This window comes from Acomys minous (genome assembly GCF_964271855.1).
Source record: "Acomys minous genome assembly, chromosome: 10".
NCBI classification, from domain to species: Eukaryota; Metazoa; Chordata; class Mammalia; order Rodentia; family Muridae; genus Acomys; species Acomys minous.
In genome coordinates, this window is record NC_140491.1 from 35,216,040 (window position 1) to 35,237,455 (window position 21,416).

General features: G+C 44.9%; 1 protein-coding gene and 1 long non-coding RNA gene across 15 annotated transcripts in view; one reads left to right on the forward strand and one right to left on the reverse strand.

The window, feature by feature from the left end:
- The window catches only part of DEPDC5 (DEP domain containing 5, GATOR1 subcomplex subunit), a 119,526-nt gene extending 98,487 nt beyond the window's left edge, over positions 1–21,039 (reverse strand). For 9 of the 14 annotated variants that reach the window (XM_084799232.1, XM_084799230.1, XM_084799241.1 and 6 more), the window contains exons 1-8: positions 20,754–20,907; positions 19,971–20,087; positions 16,627–16,714; positions 15,559–15,605; positions 9,983–10,068; positions 8,592–8,675; positions 5,838–5,887; positions 2,453–2,522 (exon numbers count right to left, since the gene is read on the reverse strand). In XM_084799232.1, the coding sequence (XP_084655358.1) occupies positions 2,453–2,522; positions 5,838–5,887; positions 8,592–8,675; positions 9,983–10,068; positions 15,559–15,605; positions 16,627–16,714; positions 19,971–20,028 (483 nt within the window). In that variant the 5' untranslated portion in view covers positions 20,029–20,087; positions 20,754–20,907. Of the gene's footprint in view, positions 1–2,452; positions 2,523–5,837; positions 5,888–8,591; positions 8,676–9,982; positions 10,069–15,558; positions 15,606–16,626; positions 16,715–19,970; positions 20,088–20,753 lie in introns of all 14 variants that reach the window. The other 5 variants (XM_084799229.1, XM_084799228.1, XM_084799234.1 and 2 more) reach the window with 4 other exon arrangements.
- LOC311607511 lies at positions 5,077–9,547 on the forward strand. Its single transcript, XR_014782620.1, has 3 exons — positions 5,077–5,810; positions 6,385–6,412; positions 8,724–9,547. It is a non-coding gene; the product is annotated as an uncharacterized lncRNA (long non-coding RNA).
- Positions 21,040–21,416: the final 377 nt, after the last annotated feature.

Here is a 21,416-nt window from a genome sequence, read left to right on the forward strand (position 1 = left end):
TGGGTGAGGTGGCCCACACTTGTAATCCCAGCAATTGGGGAGGCAGAGCAGGTGGATCAATGTGAGTTCAAGGCCAGCCTGATCTACAAAAGTCCTGGACAGCCAAGGCTACACAGAGAAACCCTGTCTTGAAAAAAACAAACAAAACAACAACCAAAAAAAGCTTTTAAAAACTAAAACAAACAAAAGAATAGTGCATACATATTTAAACCATAAAGCATCCACAGGGCTCAGGGATCTATTCTGGAGAACAAGTGGAAAGACTGTAAGAGCCAGAGGTGTGGATGACTCCAAGGAAACAGTATCATCCAGATACAACAGGACTGATGCACATATGAACTCACGTTATGTGTGGCAGCAACATAAGACCTGCAAAAGACCTGCACAGGTTCAAGCAAGATGGGGTCCCAAAACTGAAAACAGGCTCCCACCCTTAACCATCAAGTCATTTGCAACTGACACCTGTTGCCAAAGGGAAAAATCAGTTTTCTCCAATAGAAAGTCACTGGGTCTGTCAACCATGGCTGGCACCATGCCCAGTAGCAGTTGGCCAACACAAGATAATTTCCATTGTTTGGAGGGTGCTCTGTTACATTTGTATTGCCGTTTTTATCTTATAGATTTTTTCATTGTTTTTATTTACTTTTGTTTTGTTTTAGTGAAAGAGAAATAACATGATGTTGGGTGGATAGGGAAGTGGGGATGATCTGTAAATAGTTGAGGGAGAGAGAAAGCATGATCAAAATATGTTATAAAAATTTTAACAATATCGTGCTGGGAGTGGTGGCACACGTCTTTAATACCAGCATTCAGGAGGCAGAAGCAGGTGGATTTCAGTGATTTCGAGGCCAGCCTGGTCTACGAAGTGAGTCCAGGACAGCCAAAGCTACACAGGGAAACCCTGACTCGAAAAACAAAACAAACAACAAAACCCAAAAATTTTAACAATAATAATAACAAGAACAGAACAAATCCTGATGTTATATGGCTTAAGCCTATAATCCTACAAACCAGGAAAGTGAGGCAGGAATATAGTCAGTTCAAAGCCACCCAGAGCTCAATAGCAAAATCCTGTGCTGAAGATCAAACAAAACATTCACTCAGTAAATTTTGTAGTTTTTACCAAAGGAGTTTTTCAAAGGATGGAGGAATTCTCTTACTCCTAAAAGCAAACTTTACCCATGCGTTCTTTCCCTTGGTTGATGGATGCCCAGCTGGAAGAAGGCCTGCCTAGCTTTCATGAAGCTCTGATGTCAGATAAGACTCAGTGTGTGGCACATGCCTACAACCCCAGCACTTGGAAGGCGGAGACAGGGTTGGGAATTAAAGGTGATCCTTGGCTTAAAGGCCAGCCTGGGCAGCATGAAACCTTAGTTCAAAAAGCCAAAAGCAGGGACTGGAGAGATGGCTCCATAGTTAAGAGCACTTGATGCTCTTGTAGATAACCCAGGTTAATTTCTCAGCATCCACATAAAGGTTCACAACTGTCTTAAACTCCAGTTCTAGGAGATCCATTGACCACTTATGGACTCCATGGGCACCAGGCATGTATGGCACACACATATATATGTGGCAAGCAAAACACTTATACACAAGAAATAAAAAAGTTCCTTCAATCTTATTCTGAGTTTTGTATAATAGGTGGCAAGATCTGATCCCTGACCTTTTGAGGTTTATAGGACTTGGATAAAGACCTGCAAAGTACTGCAATACCTACAGATGTTTCATGAAGATTTATACAAGAGACAGTAGAAAGGGCAGCAGCTTTCCCCATGAAAGTCACAGAAAGCCAGCGTGGTGGCACCTGCCTATAATCCCAGCACGCAGGGAGACAGAGGTAGGCAGATCTCTGTGAGTTCAAAGCAAGTAGAGGATAGCCAAGGCTACACAGAGATACCCTGTCTCAAAAAAATCAAAAGAAAAAAGAAAGGAAAGAAAAAGTAGAGTGTAAATCTCTTATCTTTTTTTAGTACATTAGAGACTTACTCCTTAAAGACTACCTATTCACTCTGAGCTGGGTGCTATGGTGCATGCCTGTAATCCCAACATTTGGGGAGACAAGAGCCAAAACAACCAGTCCTATATTTAATAAATTGAATAGACTCATTTGGAAGAAGAAAATGAAGGTCAGTTCCAACCTGCCAAGATCCAACTGTAAAATATGAGAATAAGGGCCAGACGTGGTGGTGCACACCTTTAATCCCAGTTCTCCAGAGGCAGAGGCAGGCGGATCTCTGTGAGTTCAAGGCTAGCCTAGTCTACAAAGCAAATCCAGGACAGCCAAGGCTACATAGAGAAATCCTGTCTTGAAAATAAAAAAAATAAAAATAAAATGAGAGTAGTAGAGGACCAGTTCTAGCTGGGCAGATGATATCAATATAAGATTTTTGCTTATTTATTTCGAATTCAGGACTCAGGAAACAAAAGCAGAATGTCATTTTGTAAGTCTTACCCTGGTCTCTTCACTAATGTAACCACACATGACCTTCTCATTCTTGACCCACAGTTCACCAGCCTGCGCCCTGAAAGGAGATACGTACACGTTAGCACAGCTCTGTTCAGAAGGCTCACTCGGAACGCTGAGGCAGAGTCTTGCTATGCAGTCCAGTCCAGCCCCCTGTGTCTGTCATCTAGGTCTACTTGTTTTCAAATGACCTGATCAGTTCTGCCTTTCCACGGAGAGCCCCATGAGCAGATTATCCACCATGGACAGCTCTCGGTGTCCTGAACACAGACAACCGGAGTCCACAGGGAATACAGGTCTACAGAATTAAGCCTTCAGAGAACAGTGACCCTCAGAAATGACATACAAAATCATCTGGATACACATTTTATAGTTTTGGTCAGTAATAATCCTAGCCCTGATACTATGAGCTTCAACAAAGAGAAAAGATCATTTTAATCTTAGGATCATAAAACAAGCAATCGGGTGGCACTAAGGGACAAGGTCCCCATTCAAGGGAAGCCACAACAAACAAGCAAACAATGCTGGGACATGTGGGGCACGCCTTAAATCCCAGCACTTAGGGGGCAGAGGCAGACAGATCTCTCTGATTCTCCGTCTGGTCTAGATAGTGAGGTCCTGACTGCCAGAGCTATGGGTGAGACCCTCTTGCAAAAAACCAAAAAAAAGTTAGGGCCAAGGACATGGCTCAGTGGGTAAAGGTTCCAGCTGCCGAAGCCTGACGGCCTAAGATTAATCCCTGGAAAGGAGGGGAAAGTCAGGGCATCCGTAATCCTAGCACTCGGCCTGTGAGATGAAAGGCAGACAGGAGAATCGGCTGGAAGCTCACAGCCCAGCTGGCTGGAGAACACCATGGAACGTGGCACATGCACGCCCTTGTTCGTTTTCACTCTCACACACACACACAAAATAACTTTTTAAAAATCTAATGGCGGCCGGGCGTGGTGGCGCACAGCTTTAATCCCAGCACTCAGGAGGCAGAGGTAGGGGGATCACTGTGAGTTCGAAGCTAACCTGGTCTATAAAGCGAGTCCAGGACAGCCAAGGCTACACAGAGAAACCCTGTCTCAAATAACCAAAAACAAAAAGCAAAAACAAAACAAAAAAACCCAAAAAAATCCTAATGGCAACTTGGTAAATTTTTTCCAATTTGGTGCTTTTCCCTCTGATACTCTTTCTGTTGTTTGTTTTCTTTTTGAGAGGGCTATGTGGCTCAGACTAGACTCTGACTCTATTCTATACAGTCCAAGCTGTTCTTGAACATAGAATGCCCCTGCATCACTCGGCTGGGTGCTGGATTGCAGGAGTGTGCCACCTAAGTGTCTCTCCTCTGAGAAATTTTCAGGGTGTAAGATGACAGGGCAGTATAACAAGCAAGGCTCTCAGCGCAGAGCTGTTCACATTGGGGAATAACTAGTCTGAGCCGGACCTGCAGCTGAGTCACTAGCAGAATATCCATGGATAAACAATCAACCTTGTACCTTACCAGATGACATGAGTTCAGTTCCCAAAAGTGACACAGAGCTTGGGAGTGGTGGCACCCACCAGTAATCCCAGCACTTGAGATACCGTTTTTAATATAGGATTTTAATCCCAGCACTCAGGAAACAAAGGAAACCAGATCTCTGTGGGTTCAAGGCTAAGCTAGTCTACATAGGATTTCCAGAACAGGACAGCCATGGGGCTACAAGACCTACATAGCAACCCTCTGTCTCAAAAAAGAAAAGAAAAAAGAAAAAAAGAAAGAGAGAAATAAAAATAAAAAAGCCAGGCTCGGTGGTGTACATCAGTAATCCCAGCACTCAGGGAGGCAGAGGGAGGTGGCTCTCTGTTGAGTTCAAGGCCAGTCTGGTCTACAAAGTGAGTCTAGGACAGGCAGGGCTACACAGAGAAACCCTGTCTGGGAAAAAAAAAAAGCAATAAATGTGGTTAGCAATTATCCCTGTACTTATCTTTTAGAGCTCTTGGGAAAAACATCATAAAAACATCATAAAGGATAAATGATAAATAAGTAAAAAAACATTATCCCCGAGGAAATGGGTTTATGGCTGTTCTTGGTATTCTTTGGTGGTGGATGTTGCTTTAAATTTGTGATGTACATCAGGCAAGTACTCTAACCCTGAGCTAACAGCTTCAGTTCCAGAACAGTTATTTTATTAACTTTATTAAACAAACACATACTGAGCCTGTCGTGGTAGTGGGGGAAGGTGGATGTCAATCGCAAGGCCAGGCTGGGTAAGTAAGCTCCTGCCTCAAAGCAGTAACACACGAAGAGACAACCTAGTCCCTTACTCCTATGCTTCAAGACAGCCCTCTTTTCTACTAGGTCAAGAGAGATAAGAATGCCACAAGCAACTGCAAGCACACATGACTTCCCACAAGATGCAGAAAACTAAATGCTTAGTCCACACGCAGGACAAGGTGACATGGAGACACTAATTTCACGAACTTAAGTAGTATCACCATGCCTGTCACTATTGGACGATTTGTTTGTTTTTTGTTGGGGGGGGGGTTGGTTTATTTGCCACCCACCCCCTCCCTCCACCCGCCCCCTCCCTCCACCCGCCCCCTCAGTTTTTTGAGACAGGGTTTCTCTGTGTAACAGCCCTGGCTGTCCTGGAATTTGCTCTGTAGACCAGGCTGGCCTCAAACCCACGAAGATCTGCCTACCTCTGCCCCCCGAAGGAAGGACAAGTCTTAATTTTTAAAACGGCACACAGAGTGACTTTCTGAGCTCTTCTATCACATGTACTCCATTACCATCACTATCCCTCGTCCCCACTCTGCTTGGTAGGCTCTCTTCTGCTTTCATGGTTCCCCTTCCTAGTTTCATAACTTGCATACACACACTGAAACATAGTTTCTGTGATTGATAGAAAACACTGCATTTGTCAGTATAAGTCTAGTTTATTCTGCTTAACATAAAAATATCTGGCTAGGGGCTAGACAGATGGCTCAGAGGTTAAGGGCCACAGACTGCTTCTCCAGAGGTCCTGAGTTCAATTCCCAGCAACCACATGGTGGCTCCCAACCATCTATAGTGTGACCTGATGCCCTCTTCTAGCCTGCATGTACACAAGCAGGCAGAGCACTGTATTCATAATAAATAAATAAATAAATCTTTTATTTTTTTAAATCTGGCTACATGAGACTAGCTCTCAAAATCTCAAAACACAAACTCAGGAAGCAATCCTAAAATCGTCACCGTGTACTTTGGTACTTCTTCGCTCCTTCACAGCAGTGTAACGTTTGAAACATCGTGCGCTTTACTGTACGGAGACCCACACGACTTGAGCTCTCCCACAGCGGACTTGCTGCACTAGATCCTGCTTCTGCTTACTGCCCAGTAAGTCCAGAATGCCGTGATACCTACCTGACGCCAGCAAATTCCACTTTCTGAGTGATGTAGGCACAGGTGCTCACCTAAGGGAAGAGAGAATAGGAAAGGACTCAAGCCATCAGGCCATGGAAGTCACACAAAAGGGCTCCTGCCTTTAAAACCTCCAACAACAACAACAACAAAATGCTAGGCCTGGCACACTTAGCCTCAGCACTCAGGAAGCAGAGGCAAGATGGATCTCTGTCAGTTTGAGGCAAGCCTGGTCTACAGAGTGAGCTCCAGGACAGCTAGGGCTGCACAACAGAGAAACCCTGTGTTGACACAAACAAAACAGAGCAATGTCCTCCAAGAATGAAGTCCAGGCACCAAGGGAGTGCCAGCTTTACCATCCACGGAAGGCTGCTGATACTGTAGGATGGTAGGCGCTTGAGATGTCAGCAAGTACGAACAGCAGTAAAACCAGGCAGACGGTGAGTGTAGCCTGAGAAATACACTGATTTTCATCAATTTTTATATAGGCCTCTACATTTATGTACTAAATGTAGTATAAGTTATCTTTACACTTGATTTTTTTTTTCAGTGCCAGAAGTCAAACCTAAGGCCTCAAGGTGAGTAGTGCTCTCTCGTTGAAAGAGCTGGAAACAAAACTTAAAATCGTGTAGAAATTCTACATAGGGGGCTGGAGAGATGGCTCAGTGGTTAAGAGAACTTGCTGCTCTTCCAGAGGTCCTGAGTTCAATTCCCAGCTCCCACATGGTGGCTCATAACCACCTATAATGTGATCTGATGCCCTCTTCTGGCATGCAGGTAATATATATGCAGGCAGAGATCTCATGTATGTAAAAATAGATACACAAATAAATCTTTTTAAAAATTAGTTTAGGGCTGGAGAGGTGGCTTAGAGGTTAAGAGCACTGGCTGTTCTTCCAAAGGTCCTGAGTTCAATTCCCAGCAACCACATGGTGGCTCACAACCATCTAGACTGAGATCTGGTGCCTTCTTCTGGCATACAGGCACACATAATAAATAAATAAATCTTAAAAAAAATAAAAAATAAAAATTAGTTTAAAAAAGAAAGAAATTCTATATATAATTTGTTCCTTCATAATATATAAAAACTATAGTAAAAAATTTTCAGTATTGGGTCACAGTTCTGATGAATTGGACATTTTATTATTTATTTATTTGTTTATTTATTTATTTATTTGAGACAGGGTTTTACTGTGTAACAGCTCTGGCTGTCCTAGAACTTGCTCTATAGACCAGGCTGGCCTTGAACTCACAGAGATCCAGCTGCTTCTGCCTCCCAAGTGCTGGGATAAAGGGAATTGGGCTTCTTTCTTTCTTTCTTTCTTTCTTTTTTTTAAAGACAGGGTTTCTCAGCCAGTCGTGGTGGTGCACGCCTTTAATCCCAGCACTCGGGAGGCAGAGGCAGGTGGATCACTGTGAGTTCGAGGCCAGCCAGCCAGGTCTACAAAGCGAGTCCAGGACAGCCCAGGCTACACAGAGAAACCCTGTCTTTTTTTTTTCTTTTTCTTTTTTTTTTGAGACAGGGTTTCTCTGTGTAGCCTTGGCTGTCCTGGACTCACTTTGTAATCCAGCTGGCCTCGAACTCACAGCGATTCACCTGCCTCTGCCTCCCGAGTGCTGGGATTAGAGGCATGCGCCACCACGATCGGCTTAATTTTTTTTTTTAATATATATAAATGCAGGTTTATTTGCATCAGCTCTCAGCAGCCATGCAGAAGGAGGAAAGAAGGGGTGAGGAGGAAGGAAGAGAGAGAAGGAGAAGGAGGGAGAGGAAAAAGAGAGAGAAAGAGGAAAAAGAAAAGAGGTGGGATGGATGAAAATAGCAAATTGGGCTTTTGATATTGTTGTTGTTTGTGTTTGTTTGGTTTTTTTTTTTTTTGGTTTTTGGGGTTTTTTTTTTTTTGTTTTTTGTTTGTTTGTTTGTTTGTTTTGGTTTTTCGAGACAGGGTCTCTCTATGTAGCCTTGGCTGTCCTGGACTCGCTTTGTAGACCAGGTTGGCCTCGAACTCACAGCGATACGCCTGCCTCTGCCTCCCAAATGCTGGGATTAAATGCGTGGGCCACCACACCCGGCTTGTGTTTGTTTTTTGAGACAACGTTTCTCTGTCTAACAGCCCTGGTTGTTCTGGACTCCTCTATAAACCAGACTGGCCGCGAACTCACAGAGATCCCCCTGCCTCTGCCTCCCTGAGTGCTAGAATTAAAAGCCTGCATCACCATGCCTGGGGTTTTTTAATGGAAAAGGGTCACTAAAAATAAATAGATGATGCCGGGCATGGTGGCGCATACCTGTAATCCCATCACTCAAGGAGGCAGTTGTATCTCTGTGAGTTTAAGGGCAGCCCGTTTTACAAAGCAAGTTCCAGGACAGCCAAGTCCACATACTGGGACCCTTCTCAAAAATGGGGTAGGGGTGGGGATGGGGTTCAGAGATGGCCCCAGGGTTAAGAGCACTGCTGCTCTTACAAAGGATCCAGGTTTACTTCCCAGCACCCACACGGCATCTCAGTCTGTAACATCCTCTTCTGACTGGTGAAAGTACTAGGCATACATGCACGTGGCAAAATAGCCACAAACACAGAAATCAAATAAACAAACAAAAGAGAAAACAGGAAAGGATATAGCCAAATGGTTACAGCAACTATTTGCAGATCCAAGAATCAGAACTTATTTTGATGACTCTAAATTTATGTGACAAACAAGGACAATCTGTCATAGAAAAGGCAACATACTGTTTTGTAAAAGGTCGTATCTTACCAAACTTTTCTTCAGTCGCCACATATCCCCACGGCCAATGTACTGGTCCTTAAAAGTCAATTCCACTAGGTCAAGAGTCACATCCTAAAAGAGGATAACCATACTTCTGTGTTGTTTTGCCACACTTGACAGTCAAAATATGAGGACCACCCACCATGAAAAGAAAGCAAAGCAGAAAACCTTTGGAAGACCACTCAACAGCAGAACCTGACACAATTCTCCACAGCAGAGACAACTCAAACATGCCTGTGGCAATTCTGCAGCGTACCTACGGCAGCTGTCCAGGAAAAGGGATGACCAGAGGACTAACACGGCTCAGCCCATGCTGCCCTCACACTGCGGAGCTCAAGCGGGCCTCTCAGGCTCAGCGTAGGTAGCTGGAGCTACAGCTACTTGCAACCTTGCCTTTTTATTTCAGTCTTGAAAGATAACATTGAGCTGGGGCGGGGGGGGGGGGGGGGGGGGGCGGTTCCAGACAGAGGAGCTGTCTGATTTATTTCACTATAGAATGTACATAATGACCTATGCACAATGATTTTGCCTATCAAGCATCAATTAACAAATAAAAATGCAAATCTGGGTGTGGTGGCACATGCTTTTTCTCCCAGCACCAGCAAGGCTGAGGCAAGTGGATCTGTGTGAGTTCAAAGCCACATGCATATAGTGAGACCCTGTCTCAAAAGAGAGAGAGAGAGAGAGAGAGAAAGAAAAGAAAATGTAAAGCCAGGTATGGTGGTGTATCTTATATTCCCAGAAAAGGTCCCACTATGTAGCCCCGGCTGGTGTGAGACCAGGTTAGCTGGTCTACACAGCGAGATGGAGGACTGCAGCCAGTTCAAGGCCAGCCTGGGCTATATATGGTTAGCTCCATGTGTCAACTGAGCTAAATAGCAAAACTCTGTCTAAAAAACAATAATCATTTAAAGAAAATAAATATGAGGGGCTGGAGAAATGGCTGAGAGGTTAAGAGTCTTCCAGAAGACGTGGGTTCAACTCCTAGCACCCATACGGTGCCTCACAACTGTCTGTAATTCCAGTTTTAGGGCAATCCAACATCCTCTTCTGGCCTCTGTGAGCACCAGGCACACATGTGGAGCACAGACATACATGTAGGCAAATACTCAAATAGGTAAAATAAAGAATGGATAGGATATGTAAAAATATTAGCAATTACAAAGAAAAGTATAAATACATCCTTTCATATGACAAGCTTTCAAAAGTGAGGATTTAAAAGCAGCCTAGATACCATTTATAGCAAAATGACCTAGATATGACTACATATTTAACAGTCTAACACTACACTTAAGTCCTTCATTTCCACAGTAACCTAACCTTTGAGGACAGGTGCTAATCACTATAAAAAGATACTGAAGTCCAAAACAAAGACTTGCCTTGGGGTCTACAACATTCACATAGACATCTTGATAAGGTCTTAGCCGGAAGACTTGTGTCACAGTCTGGTCCACACTGATAGTTTCTGAAATAGGAAAAAAAAAAAAAAAATTCTGGATTAGTTAACACATTTTGAAGTCAGGACACACTCAATAATTAATACAACTGGTCATTTGCTATGGGCTTTGTCTTCCAGGAGATTAAATTTTAAACAATTCTCTACTTTACAGGTGAAACAAGTCCAAGAACTAAACTTGATTTAAGGTGATGGAAACAGCTAGTGTTATGGCTTGCCCCTGCAACTCCAGCATCTGGGAGCCTGAGGCAGGAGGACTGAAAGGCCAAGCTAGGCTACTTAGTCAGCCTCTCCCTCAAAAAAGGGAGCCCGAGCTGGAGAGATGGCTTCGGTGGTTAAGAGAAATTGTTGGTCTTGCAGAGGACCCAGGGTGCGTTCCCAGCACCCTACAGTGGTTCACAGCCACCTATAACTCCAGTTGCTGGGGGTCCAACAGGCATGTACATGGCACACAAACATGCATATGCGCAAAACACCCATACACAAAGTAAAATAAAATTAAAAGTGCTGTATCTCAGTGGTTGTAAATATGCCTAGCATGTATGAGCACCTGAGGTTTTGAGTAGAGGGAAGGAAGAAAATGAGAGACAAGAGGGTGGAGAAAGGAGAAGAGATATGGGAGAAAGAGGCAAGCACTTAAGACCTTGCACTTGGGGGGACTAGAGAGATGGTTATCAGTAAAATGCTCACTCCATGAGCGGGAGAACCTGAAATCTGATGCTTAGCAGCCATGTAAAAGGCAGGCATGGCAGTAGAGACCTGCACACTAGCCATGGGGACTCAGAAACAAGCGGGCCTGTGGTCAGTAAGCCTAGCCAAAACAGTGAGCTCCGGCTTCATCAAAGACTGTCTTGCCAGGGATGGTAGTACACGCCTTTATTCGCAGCACTCAGGAGGCAGAGGCCGCTGGATCTCTGTGAGTTCGAGGCTACTCTAGTCTATATAGTGAGTTCTAAGATTGTACATTTACTATCACACAGTTGAGGCCCTATCTCAAAAACAAAACAACCACAAAAAGACTGTAGCAAAAAAAATCAAGATGGAGAAGGAAGACACCTCACATCAACCTCTAATCTCTATACATACAGGCATGGGTAGGCATATACTCATATAGGCAAGTATCAGACATGTGTATGCACGCACACACACACACACACACACACACACACACACACACACGTGGGGTTTTACTACTTTTGACACTGACACATGAGGATTGTCATGATTTGGAAGGCAGACTGGATTACACAGTGAATCTGAGGCCAGCCTGGGCTACGGGGAGGAGGGGGCGGGGGCACGCGAAAAGGAACAGTAAGTGCCTTTGATTCCAGCACTCTGGAGATGGAGGATGGACAATCAGAAATTCAAAGTTGGGCTGGAGAGATGGCTCTGAGGTTAAGAATACTGACTGCTCTTCCAAAGGTCATGAGTTCAATTCCCAGAAACCACATGGTGGCTCACAACCATCTACAACGAGGTCTGTATACATAATAAATAAATCTTAAAAAAAGAAAAAAAAAGAAAAGAAATTCAAAGTCATCCTAGCTACACAGCAAGTTCAGCCTGGACCATGACACCTTATTACCAAAATGAAAACAAACAAACAAAAAACAAAAACATTAAAACAAAAACAACATGAGCCAGGTGTGGTGGCAGATGCCTTTAATCCCAGCACTGGGAGGCAGACAGGAAGATCTCAGCGACTTCCAGGCCAGCCTGGCACCGCCCGGGCTACTTACGCCCTGTCAATCAATCAATCAAGGCTAGGAATGTAAGTCAGTGGAAAGAACCTGCTTAATATGCACAGGCCCTGAGCCGGGGTAGGAGGAACAACAAAAGCAAAGTTCAAATCGCAGAGGTGAGCTACATCCCCCTACAAGTTGCTGGCCATGGAAGATTCCAGAGACTCTCAAAACAACACAAACAATTGTCATTGCTGTTGGTTGCTCACCAAAACTAGGTAAGACCTTAATTTTGAAGGCACGGCATACTGTAGTCACAGGACACAAAGAAGCCAGGCTAGAACTGAGCTAGAAGCTTGCCTTGCTAACCAGCCCTCGCAGTGGTGGGAGGTATCAACTGCCTTCCTCAGCTATGGGTCCCATACACAACAACACAGGCCAGGCAGGCGGGGTGAGGCCAGAGTGGCGCAATCACAGAAGGCCACTACAGGGTGAACGTGACACAACACAGGAGGAGGAGATTCATTTCTACTACTGGAACCCTGGGCAAAAGCCTGTGGTGGGGGAGATCATAGGCCTAATGTAGTGCGGAAACTACTACTGTAGTTTGTTTTTTGAGACAGAGTTTCTCTGTGTAGCCTTGGCTGGCCTGGACTCGCTTTGTAGACCAGGCTGGCCTCGAACTCACAGAAATCTGCCTGAGTGCAGGGATTACAGGCCTGTGCTGTACATCTCACACTGGAAATCACTGCTGCAGTTTTACTAAATGGTTACAATGTGCCTTTCAAACTGACTTCCCTCACCCAAGTACTAAACAGGCCTAATCCAGTTTAGCTTCCAAAATCAGACTAGACTGAGTACATTTGTAGTAAGACCACAGTCTCAAACTGCTTTCTAAATGGATATGATTTACTGGTTGGTTTATTGATTAATTTGTTATTGATTTTGGAAACAGTCTCACTAAACAATCCTAAACTGCTCTAGAACTTTAACCTTGCTCTGTAGCTCAAGCTGGTCTTAACTCCCCGGGATCTCCTGCCCACTCCCCCACCTCCCAGAATTAAAATCATACACCACTGAAACTGGCCAAATAACTATGTTCATACCGAGATTAGTTTTGCTGTTAGCTTTGACCAAAGAACCTTCTTTCCGCATTGGTCAGCATTGATTGCAGAGATTCACACTGATCAAAGTACTGAGAACAAATGATTGTTGCCTGCCCAGCAAAGGGCTCGGGGAATGTAACAACACAGAAGAAGAGCCAGAGAAGTGGGCAGAGGAACGTGGGATGGATACAAATGACAATCTCATTGTCTGAATCACAGTAGCTATGATTACCTACACAAGATGGGGCCTGCCAACACCCTGTCATGAAAGGAGGCCCCAGAATCCCTGCAGGTTTGTACACAGCTAATGGTTGATGAGGGAAGAAAATACATTTTCCCCAGTGGTATAGCCCGGGTAAGGAGCCTGTGCTCCTCTCTATGCCCCTGTAAAAACTCTAAGAAAACTCAATTGGTCACACACAAAGAAAAAGACCTAAAAACAGAAGGGGAGCTACTGTGGAAGAGGAGGGGGATTACCAGACGTGAGAGACAAGCGAGGGTTATAAGAAATGAATTGTATAGAAATATATTATGTACATGTATAGAAATGGCACAATAAAAGCCATGATTTGGCTGGCAAGCTGGTTCAGTGATAAAGGCATCTGCCATCACGCCTGACACCCTGGGTTCAATCCCTGGAACCACACAGTAGAACGAGAGGACTGACTCCCCGAAACTGGCTTCCACACATGCATCCTGCCTGGTGTGTGTCCACACAAAGAGAACATTGCAGAAACCCACAACTGATCACAGTGCAGAGAACAGAACGAGGCTGTGTGATGTCCAGGCCCAACTGATACACCTACACCACAGTTCGCGCACCTAAGGCTCTGGGACCGTCGTAGAAGGGCGAGCAGAGAGGCTGTAGGAGCCAGGAGAGCAGGAACTTCACTTGAGACCGCGTCTCCTGGAAGAGTCAGAAGAGCTCCCCCTACTAAGTCTCACAAACATGGACACCTAAACAATGGCACACCAACGGACGTGCTAAGCTTGAAAGGCTTCAACCAGAGGCAACTGAGGAAGGCTGAGAGCAGGGGAGAGAGCCTGGGGAAACTTGGTTATCTAATGCCAAGTAGTACTCATCCCTGAGGTCATGTGCACTCAGGGAACAGCACACACACTGAGCAGGCTGTACTTAGGTATTTAGGAATATGAATGTAGGCATGCAACACAGACTCAGAAAGAAAATAAAATACTACATGTTCTCTCTCAAGCAGAATCTAGGCAATAATAAATGTATATATGTAAACAAGTGTACATGTGGGCACAGTAAAACATGAAGACAAGAGGGCACAGCAGGCTGAACACCAGGGAGCAAGGAAAGACTGGGTATAGGTGAAGACACAGTTACAGAAGAGGATGGAAGCCACTTCTTCTAGTTGTTTCTGCCACAGAGCCTTTGGGTTTGTTTTGGTGGTGGCTAAGTGCCTAAAATAAATTTGGTAGCAACCGTATACAATTTAGTGTGACCTCCCCGGCTTCCCTTTCAAATGCCTATTCTAACGGTATAAAAGTTCAGTTATAGCCGGGCGTGGTGGCGCACGCCTTTAATCCCAGCACTCAAGAGGCAGAGGCAGGCGGATCGCTGTGAGTTCCAGGCCAGCCTGGTCTACAAAGCAAATACAGGACAGCCAAGGCTAACACAGAGAAACCCTGTCTCGAAAAACCAAAAAGAAAAAAAGAAAAAAAGAAAAGAAAAGAAAACTTTGAAAGGAAATACCCTATTTATCACCCCATTCCTATGTATGACTGGGTAAACATATGATTAATGTCAGATACAGGGGCTGGAGAGATGGCTCAGTGGCTAAGAGCACTCACTGCTCTTCTCAAGGTCCCAAGTTCAATTCCCAGTGCCCACATGGTAGCTCACAACTGTCTGATACCCTCTTCTGGAGTGCAGATGTACATGCAGACAAAGTACCCATATACACAAAGTACACAAATGAATATTTCTTTAAATAAATTAGATGCAATATGCAATAAGGCATTTTCAGTGGGCAGTCACATAACCTAATGCTAACATACACTTAACACTCCAAACAGAAAAGCACCCACACTCTTCCCCAGATCCCACAGAGGGAAGTGCTGGGAAGTAACCAAGCACTTGGAGTTCCATGCTTGCTCTGCCTTTTACAACTTACCTACTCTCTAGCTCTTTCCTTTTTGAATAAACTCCCTTGCTACCTTTTCATTTGCATGCAACTCATCCATTCTTTCAAAAAAGAAAGCAAGAATCTAGAAGTCCCTAGTCCAGAGGACACTGATAACACATTCATCCAGGAAAACCCTTAAATATTTTGTGAAAAACTTCTTTAGGCAGAGGCAAGTGGATCACTGTGAGTTAGAGGCCAGCCTGGTCTATAAAGCGAGTCCAGGACAGCCAAGGCTACACAGAGAAACCTTGTCTCAGAAAAAGAAAAGAAAAGAAAATTCGCCATCAATTTTTTTGGAATTACATATAAAGCGTCCTATATTCGAAGGCCTTTTTTTCTGGCTCTAAATTTAGTTTCTGCAATGCCTACAGCATACTAACAAATGAGACTCTGGCAATCTTCATATCTGCCTTAGGGTCTGGGAGTTCACCTAGCTGCCCCCCCCCCCCCAGTAAACATAATCAACTATTGCTCCTGGGGCAGCGGCTGCAAATGCAGTCCCTGAGCTCCTCTTCTCAGACAGTAACTATAAAAATCCCAGAGAGAGGTAATACTTACCTTTCTGTAAATCTTCCTTAAGAGACTTGACTTGCAAAAGCAGAGGACTAGAAAAGAAAACAAGGAAGATGAGGGAGACTGCAGGAAGCAAGCTTTCTCTACCTCCCATCAAAGTGCAGACAAATAATGTGGTTCACATTGTAACTAGAGAACACTCCATTCGAAACAAAGAAACTGAACAGGGCAGTGGTGGCCCATGCCTTTAATCCCAGCACTCAGGAGGGTGAGGCCGACAGATCTCCTGAGTCTGTGGCCAGCCTGGTCCACAGAGTGAGTTCCAGGACAGCCAAGGCTACACAGAGAAACCCTGTATCAAAAACAAACAAACAAACTGCACTTAGCTTGAAGGGAAATGAACAAAAGCAACAACTTTCCAGAGTTGTTACTTCAACTTGAAAATGAGAATGGCTCACTTTAAAAATATGTGCTGCAGGAAGCAGATGGAGGTGAAACTCAGTGAGTTTGAGGCCAGCCTGCTCTATAAAGCAAGTCCAGGATCACCAGGACTACATAGAAAAAGCCTGTCTCTAAAAATCAAAAAAATAAAACGACAAAGTGCTGTTGGGGCTGAAGACATGGCTTAGGAGTTTAAAGAGCACTTGCTGGTCTTCTAGAGGATCCAAGTGTGGTTTCCAGTATCCACCTCAAGTGGCCAACAACTGCCTATAACTGCAGACCCAGAGACTCTCCACCTGAGAGCATGTGTACTCATATGCACAGATATACACACAATTTTTTTTAATCTTTTAATTTTTTTTTTCATTTTCTTTCTGTGTATGAGTGTTTTTTACCCTGCAGGTAAGTCTGTGTTCCACATGCATGCCTGGTGCCCAGGAGGCTAGACCAGAGTACCAGAAGCCCCGGAACTGGTATTACGATGGTTATGGCATGCCATATAGGGACTGGGAACCAAACTCTTAACTGCTGAGCCATCTCTTCAGTCCTAGACATGAGCATTTTTTGCTGTTTTTTGAGATGGGTGGGACCTAACTCCATGGCCCTGACTAGCATGAAATAGTATTTGAAGTCAGCAGGGAGCCTAGTTCTCTTAATCCTTGAATTGCTCACCTGTATTCATCATTGGGGTGCGCAATCTCCACAATGTCTCCAAGTTTGATGTGAGGAAACACTTTAGGGTTCACGACTAGCTCATCATCTGAAAGACAATTTGTGACTGTAAGAAGAAACCATGCTGTCTCAAGAAAAGAAGGAGGAGGAGGAGGAGGAGGAAAGAAAGAAAGAAAGAAAATCGAACTTTGGGGTTTTCTTTCTTTATAACAACATAGTGAAGACCTAATTACTGTAAGTCTCCGTTTCTATTTGGAACGTTCCACTTTAGGTGCAATCTGTGTGCAGCCCCTATGAATGTCCACTGTCTAAATGAAGCTCTCTGAGCATATTCTATTTTACTTGCTTCATTTCTCTTCTTTTTCTCCTCTCCCTCTTTCCTTTGTTTTTCTTTTCTTTTTATTTATTTATTTATTTATTTATTTATTTATTTATTTTTGGTTGGTTGGTTGGTTTTTGATTTTTGAGACAGGGTTTCTCTGTATAACAGCCCTGGCTGCACTGGACTCATTTTGTAGACCAGGCTGGCCTCAAAGTCACAGAAATCTGCCAGCCTCTGCCTCTGCCTCTGGAGTGCTGGGATTAAAGGTGTGCATCATCAGACTTAGCTCCTTTTTCTTTGCTTTGAAACTGTATCATTCTGCAGCAGGTTGGCCTCAAATTTTTAGCAATCCTCCTGTCTCAGCCTTAGAAAGTTCTGTGTCATAGGCATGAGCCACTACAGCTAGCTAATCATTTCATAACGTTAAGAACTCCTTGAGGGGCTGGAGAGATGGCTCAGAGGTTAAGAACACTGGCTGTTCTTCCAGAGGTCCTGAGTTCAATTCCCAGCAACCACATGGTGGCTCACAACCATCTATAATGAGATCTGGTGCCCTCTTCTCATCTGCTGGCTCACATACAGGCAGAATACTGTATAAATAATAAATAAATAAATAGAACTCCTTGAGAGGGCTAGAGAATGGCTCAGAGGTTAAGAGCACTGGCTGTTCTTCCAAAGGTCCTGAGTTCAACTCCCAGCAACCACATGGTGGCTCATAACCATCTATAGTGTAATCTGATGCCCTCTTCTGGTCTGCAGATCTACATGCAGACAGAGCACTGTATACATAATAGTAAATAAATCTTTAAAAATAAAAATAAAAAAAGAACTCCTCGGATAGTGGTGCACACCTTTAATCCCAGCACTTGGGAGGCAGAGGCAAGCGGATCGTTATGAGTTCGAGGCCAGCCTGGTCTATAGAGCGAGTTCCACAAAGCTGTTACACTGAGAAACCCTGTCTTGAAAAAAAAAAAGACTCGGGAGGCAGAGGCAGGGGGATCGCTGTAAGTTCAAGGCTGGCCTGGTCTACAAAGTGAGTCCAGGACAGCCAGGGCTACACAGAGAAACCCTGTCTCAAAAAACCAAAAAGAAAGAAAGACAGAAAGAAATTCCTTGAGAAGGAGAGATTTGTCATATTCACGGCTCTCTGTCTGTATATCACCAAGCTACATTTGTCTTCTACACACACACAGACCTATACACACTGTACCCTTGTTATTTTCTCTGCTGAAGCGACATCTGTGTTTATTCAATAGGTATCAATTCTTCATAAATGTTTAGGCCAGTTGCATAAATAGTGAGTTGCGTATGGCATTGATGTGACTAAATGTGAGGATGGCAATAATCTGACAACAAAAGGTTTCCAAACATGGAAGTAGCAAATTAACCCCAAATCAATACATAATGAGCCCAGAGAGACCCTGTCTCAAAAAAACAAACAAAAACCAAGGTGGCCAGGCACAATGGCATATGCTGTTAATCCAAGCACTTAGCATTTAGTAGGCAAATATCTCTGTAAGACAGAGGAGCTTGTAAGCTCAAAGCCAGCATGGTGAGACTGGTCAGCACAGCAAACTAGTCCAGTAAACAGTGTGAGAACCTGTCAAAAAACAGGACAGACCAAAACAAAACAAAAAATAGTACTAAAGATTGATACCTGTCTTACACACACACACACACACACACACACACACACACACACACAAAAGACAGCATCCACATAACACAGGACCTATCTTACACACACGCACACACACACACACAAGACAGCATCCACATAACACAGGACCTATCTTACACACACACACACGCACAAGAGCATCCACATAACACAGGTGTGCACGTGTGCATAAATAAATACTAAACATAATTTAAAGTGAAAAGGGGCTCATTGAGGGCTGGGGGGGGGGGGGGTGCTGTTCCTTGGTAGAGCGCTTGATAGCATGCACAAAGCATGGATTCTTTATCCAGGACCACGTAAAACCAGGAGGGGGCACATGCCTGAAATCCCAGCCTGTGGACATGAAGGAAGGTCAGAAACTCAAGATCATTCTTTGAATATGGTGTGTTCAAAGCCAGGATGGGCTATAAGACTGTCTCAAAAACAAGACAAAGCCGTGTGGTGGTGGCGCACACCTTTAATCCTAGCACTCGGGAGGCAGAAGCAGGTGGATCGCTGTGAGTTCGAGGCCAGCCTGGTCTCCAAAGCCAAGTACAGGACAGTCAAGGCTACACAGAGAAACCCTGTCTTGAAAAGCCAAAAAAATAAAAATACAAAAAAAAAGAAAGGAAGAAAAGAAAAAGAAAAAAGAAAAGAAATCAAAACCATTTCACTGTCAGTAATTCTGATTTTTAAAGTAAATAACATTTAAAAAATAATTAGTTTGGGCTTGGATACAGCCCTGTGGTAGAGAGCTTTTCTAGTACGTATGAGGCCTTGGGTTAAATTCCTGGCACTGCACATGAGGAAAACAGAACAGAACAAAACAAAAAAAGAAAGGAAAAGTAAGTCAGGTGTGTAGAGCCTTTCCAGATACACAGACAGGAGGATAATGGGTCCAAGGCCAGCCTGGGCTACACAGTGAGTTCCAAATGGGTCCAAGGCCAGCCTGGGCTACACAGTGAGTTCCAAATGGGTCCAAGGCCAGCCTGGGCTACACAGTGAGTTCCAAATGGGTCCAAGGCCAGCCTGGGCTACACAGTGAGTTCCAAATGGGTCCAAGGCCAGCCTGGGCTACACAGTGAGTTCCAAATGAGCCCAGGATACACGGTAAGACCTGCATTCAAAACACAACCACACAACATCTGAGTGTGAATGCTTTTCACAAAGATCCTGTGCTCTCATTACCCCCCCACCCCCCTACCACCACCCCCACACCCCATCCCCATTACTGACTGGTATTGCCTCAGTCATTTACCTATAGAGCCTCAGCTGTGATATGGGTAATTTTTAAGGCATTATGTTGGGCACATCAAAACTTCAACCAGCTTACACGACCCCCAAAGGTCAATCAATACTGACCACTGCCCCCAAAGCCCTTCTTGTGGATGACGAGTTTGTAGACCTTTGCGGTTCTCATCTTGTCTTGCGGTTCCTTCAGCTGTCCCAACCTTGGCGCAGGGAAGTCATCTCGCCTTCCTGCCATTGAAACGCAAACAAAACAGGCAGAATGTCAAGCTTCCTAAAAACTGCTCTCCAGTTTTGGACCTTGAAGGCACTGGTTGGTTGTTGTTCAGCTGAGAGGCGAGTGCCAACCCTCGCAATTAAATCACTCCTCCAATTACCAAAAGAGGAAAACAAACAGAAGTGTGCTTTAGGAATTAAAGGGAACTTGGGCTGCGATTTAGCCAATCCTCTGAAGATCTTTTCTCCACCCAATACCTAAAAGGGACTTGTGAGAGGGCCACGACCTTGTTTCTCTGTCTGCATCGGTAACACCAAAATAGTACCAAGGATATTAGGAGAGCTTAGTCCATCACATCTTTAAAGAAACGTCAAAGCAAGGGACTCGGGCAAGGTCACTCCAACTGTTAGGCACTGCCATGATTCACGTTCCACTAACAATGTCCTGGGGAAGAGAGAAGAGAGGAAGGCTGGGGTTTCTTAGCAGAACCTCTATGTGTACCAACTCTCAGCGGACCGTCCTGCCTCCATTTCACCGCTGCGGTCGCAGAAGAAGAGAAAGACTGGACCAAGGTCACCGGAGGAGGGGGAGGCTTGCAGAAGAGTCGGGCCTCGAACCTGCTACGGAGCCCCCTTCTTCAAGCCCCTCAAGTTTCACCCCGAGGCGGGCGCCCGACTCACCCCCAGTTCCAGCGCCCCTCCCAGCCTCAAGCCTGGCCCGAGGCCAGAGCCTAGCAAGATATCCCGAACCTCCTCAGGATATTCCACCTGAGCCCCCAAGGTTCGAGCAGCTTCCGCACCAGAGATCTAGACGACAGCCAGCAGCACCGCAGGGAAGCGCTCACCTGAGCCCGCGCCGCTCCCGAGGCTCCGCCCCGAGTCCCCGCCCCTCGCCGGTCCCGGCTCAGCCGGCCTAGCCGCTCTAGCCCAGCCTCCGTCTCGTCTCGGTGGCCGCTCCACTTCCTCCTCCGGGGCTTGGGGTGGGGGTGGGGAAAGGCTGGGAGGCGTGGCTTCGAGTCTGAGTTGCAGTTGGTGTTTCCCGCCTCTGGCTGAGGTGCTACCTCCTTTGCAAAAAAGAATTTTTTTTTGAAAACAGAGATACAGCCAGGACCTTCGTTTCAGAGAAAGATCTCATAATAGGGGAAACGAGGGAGTCGATCCCTATTTCGCTGAGCTGCTTTCTGGTGTTTGACGATGTTAATAACTCAATCGGGGTCCAGGGCTATTGAGAAGCACAAATGTCTCTGAAAGAAGATCCCTTTGGTGGCATACCCTGGTAATCCAGGTATTCTGGAGACAGAGAGCCGACAATTCCCTGGAGTTCAAGGCCAGCTTTGACTATTT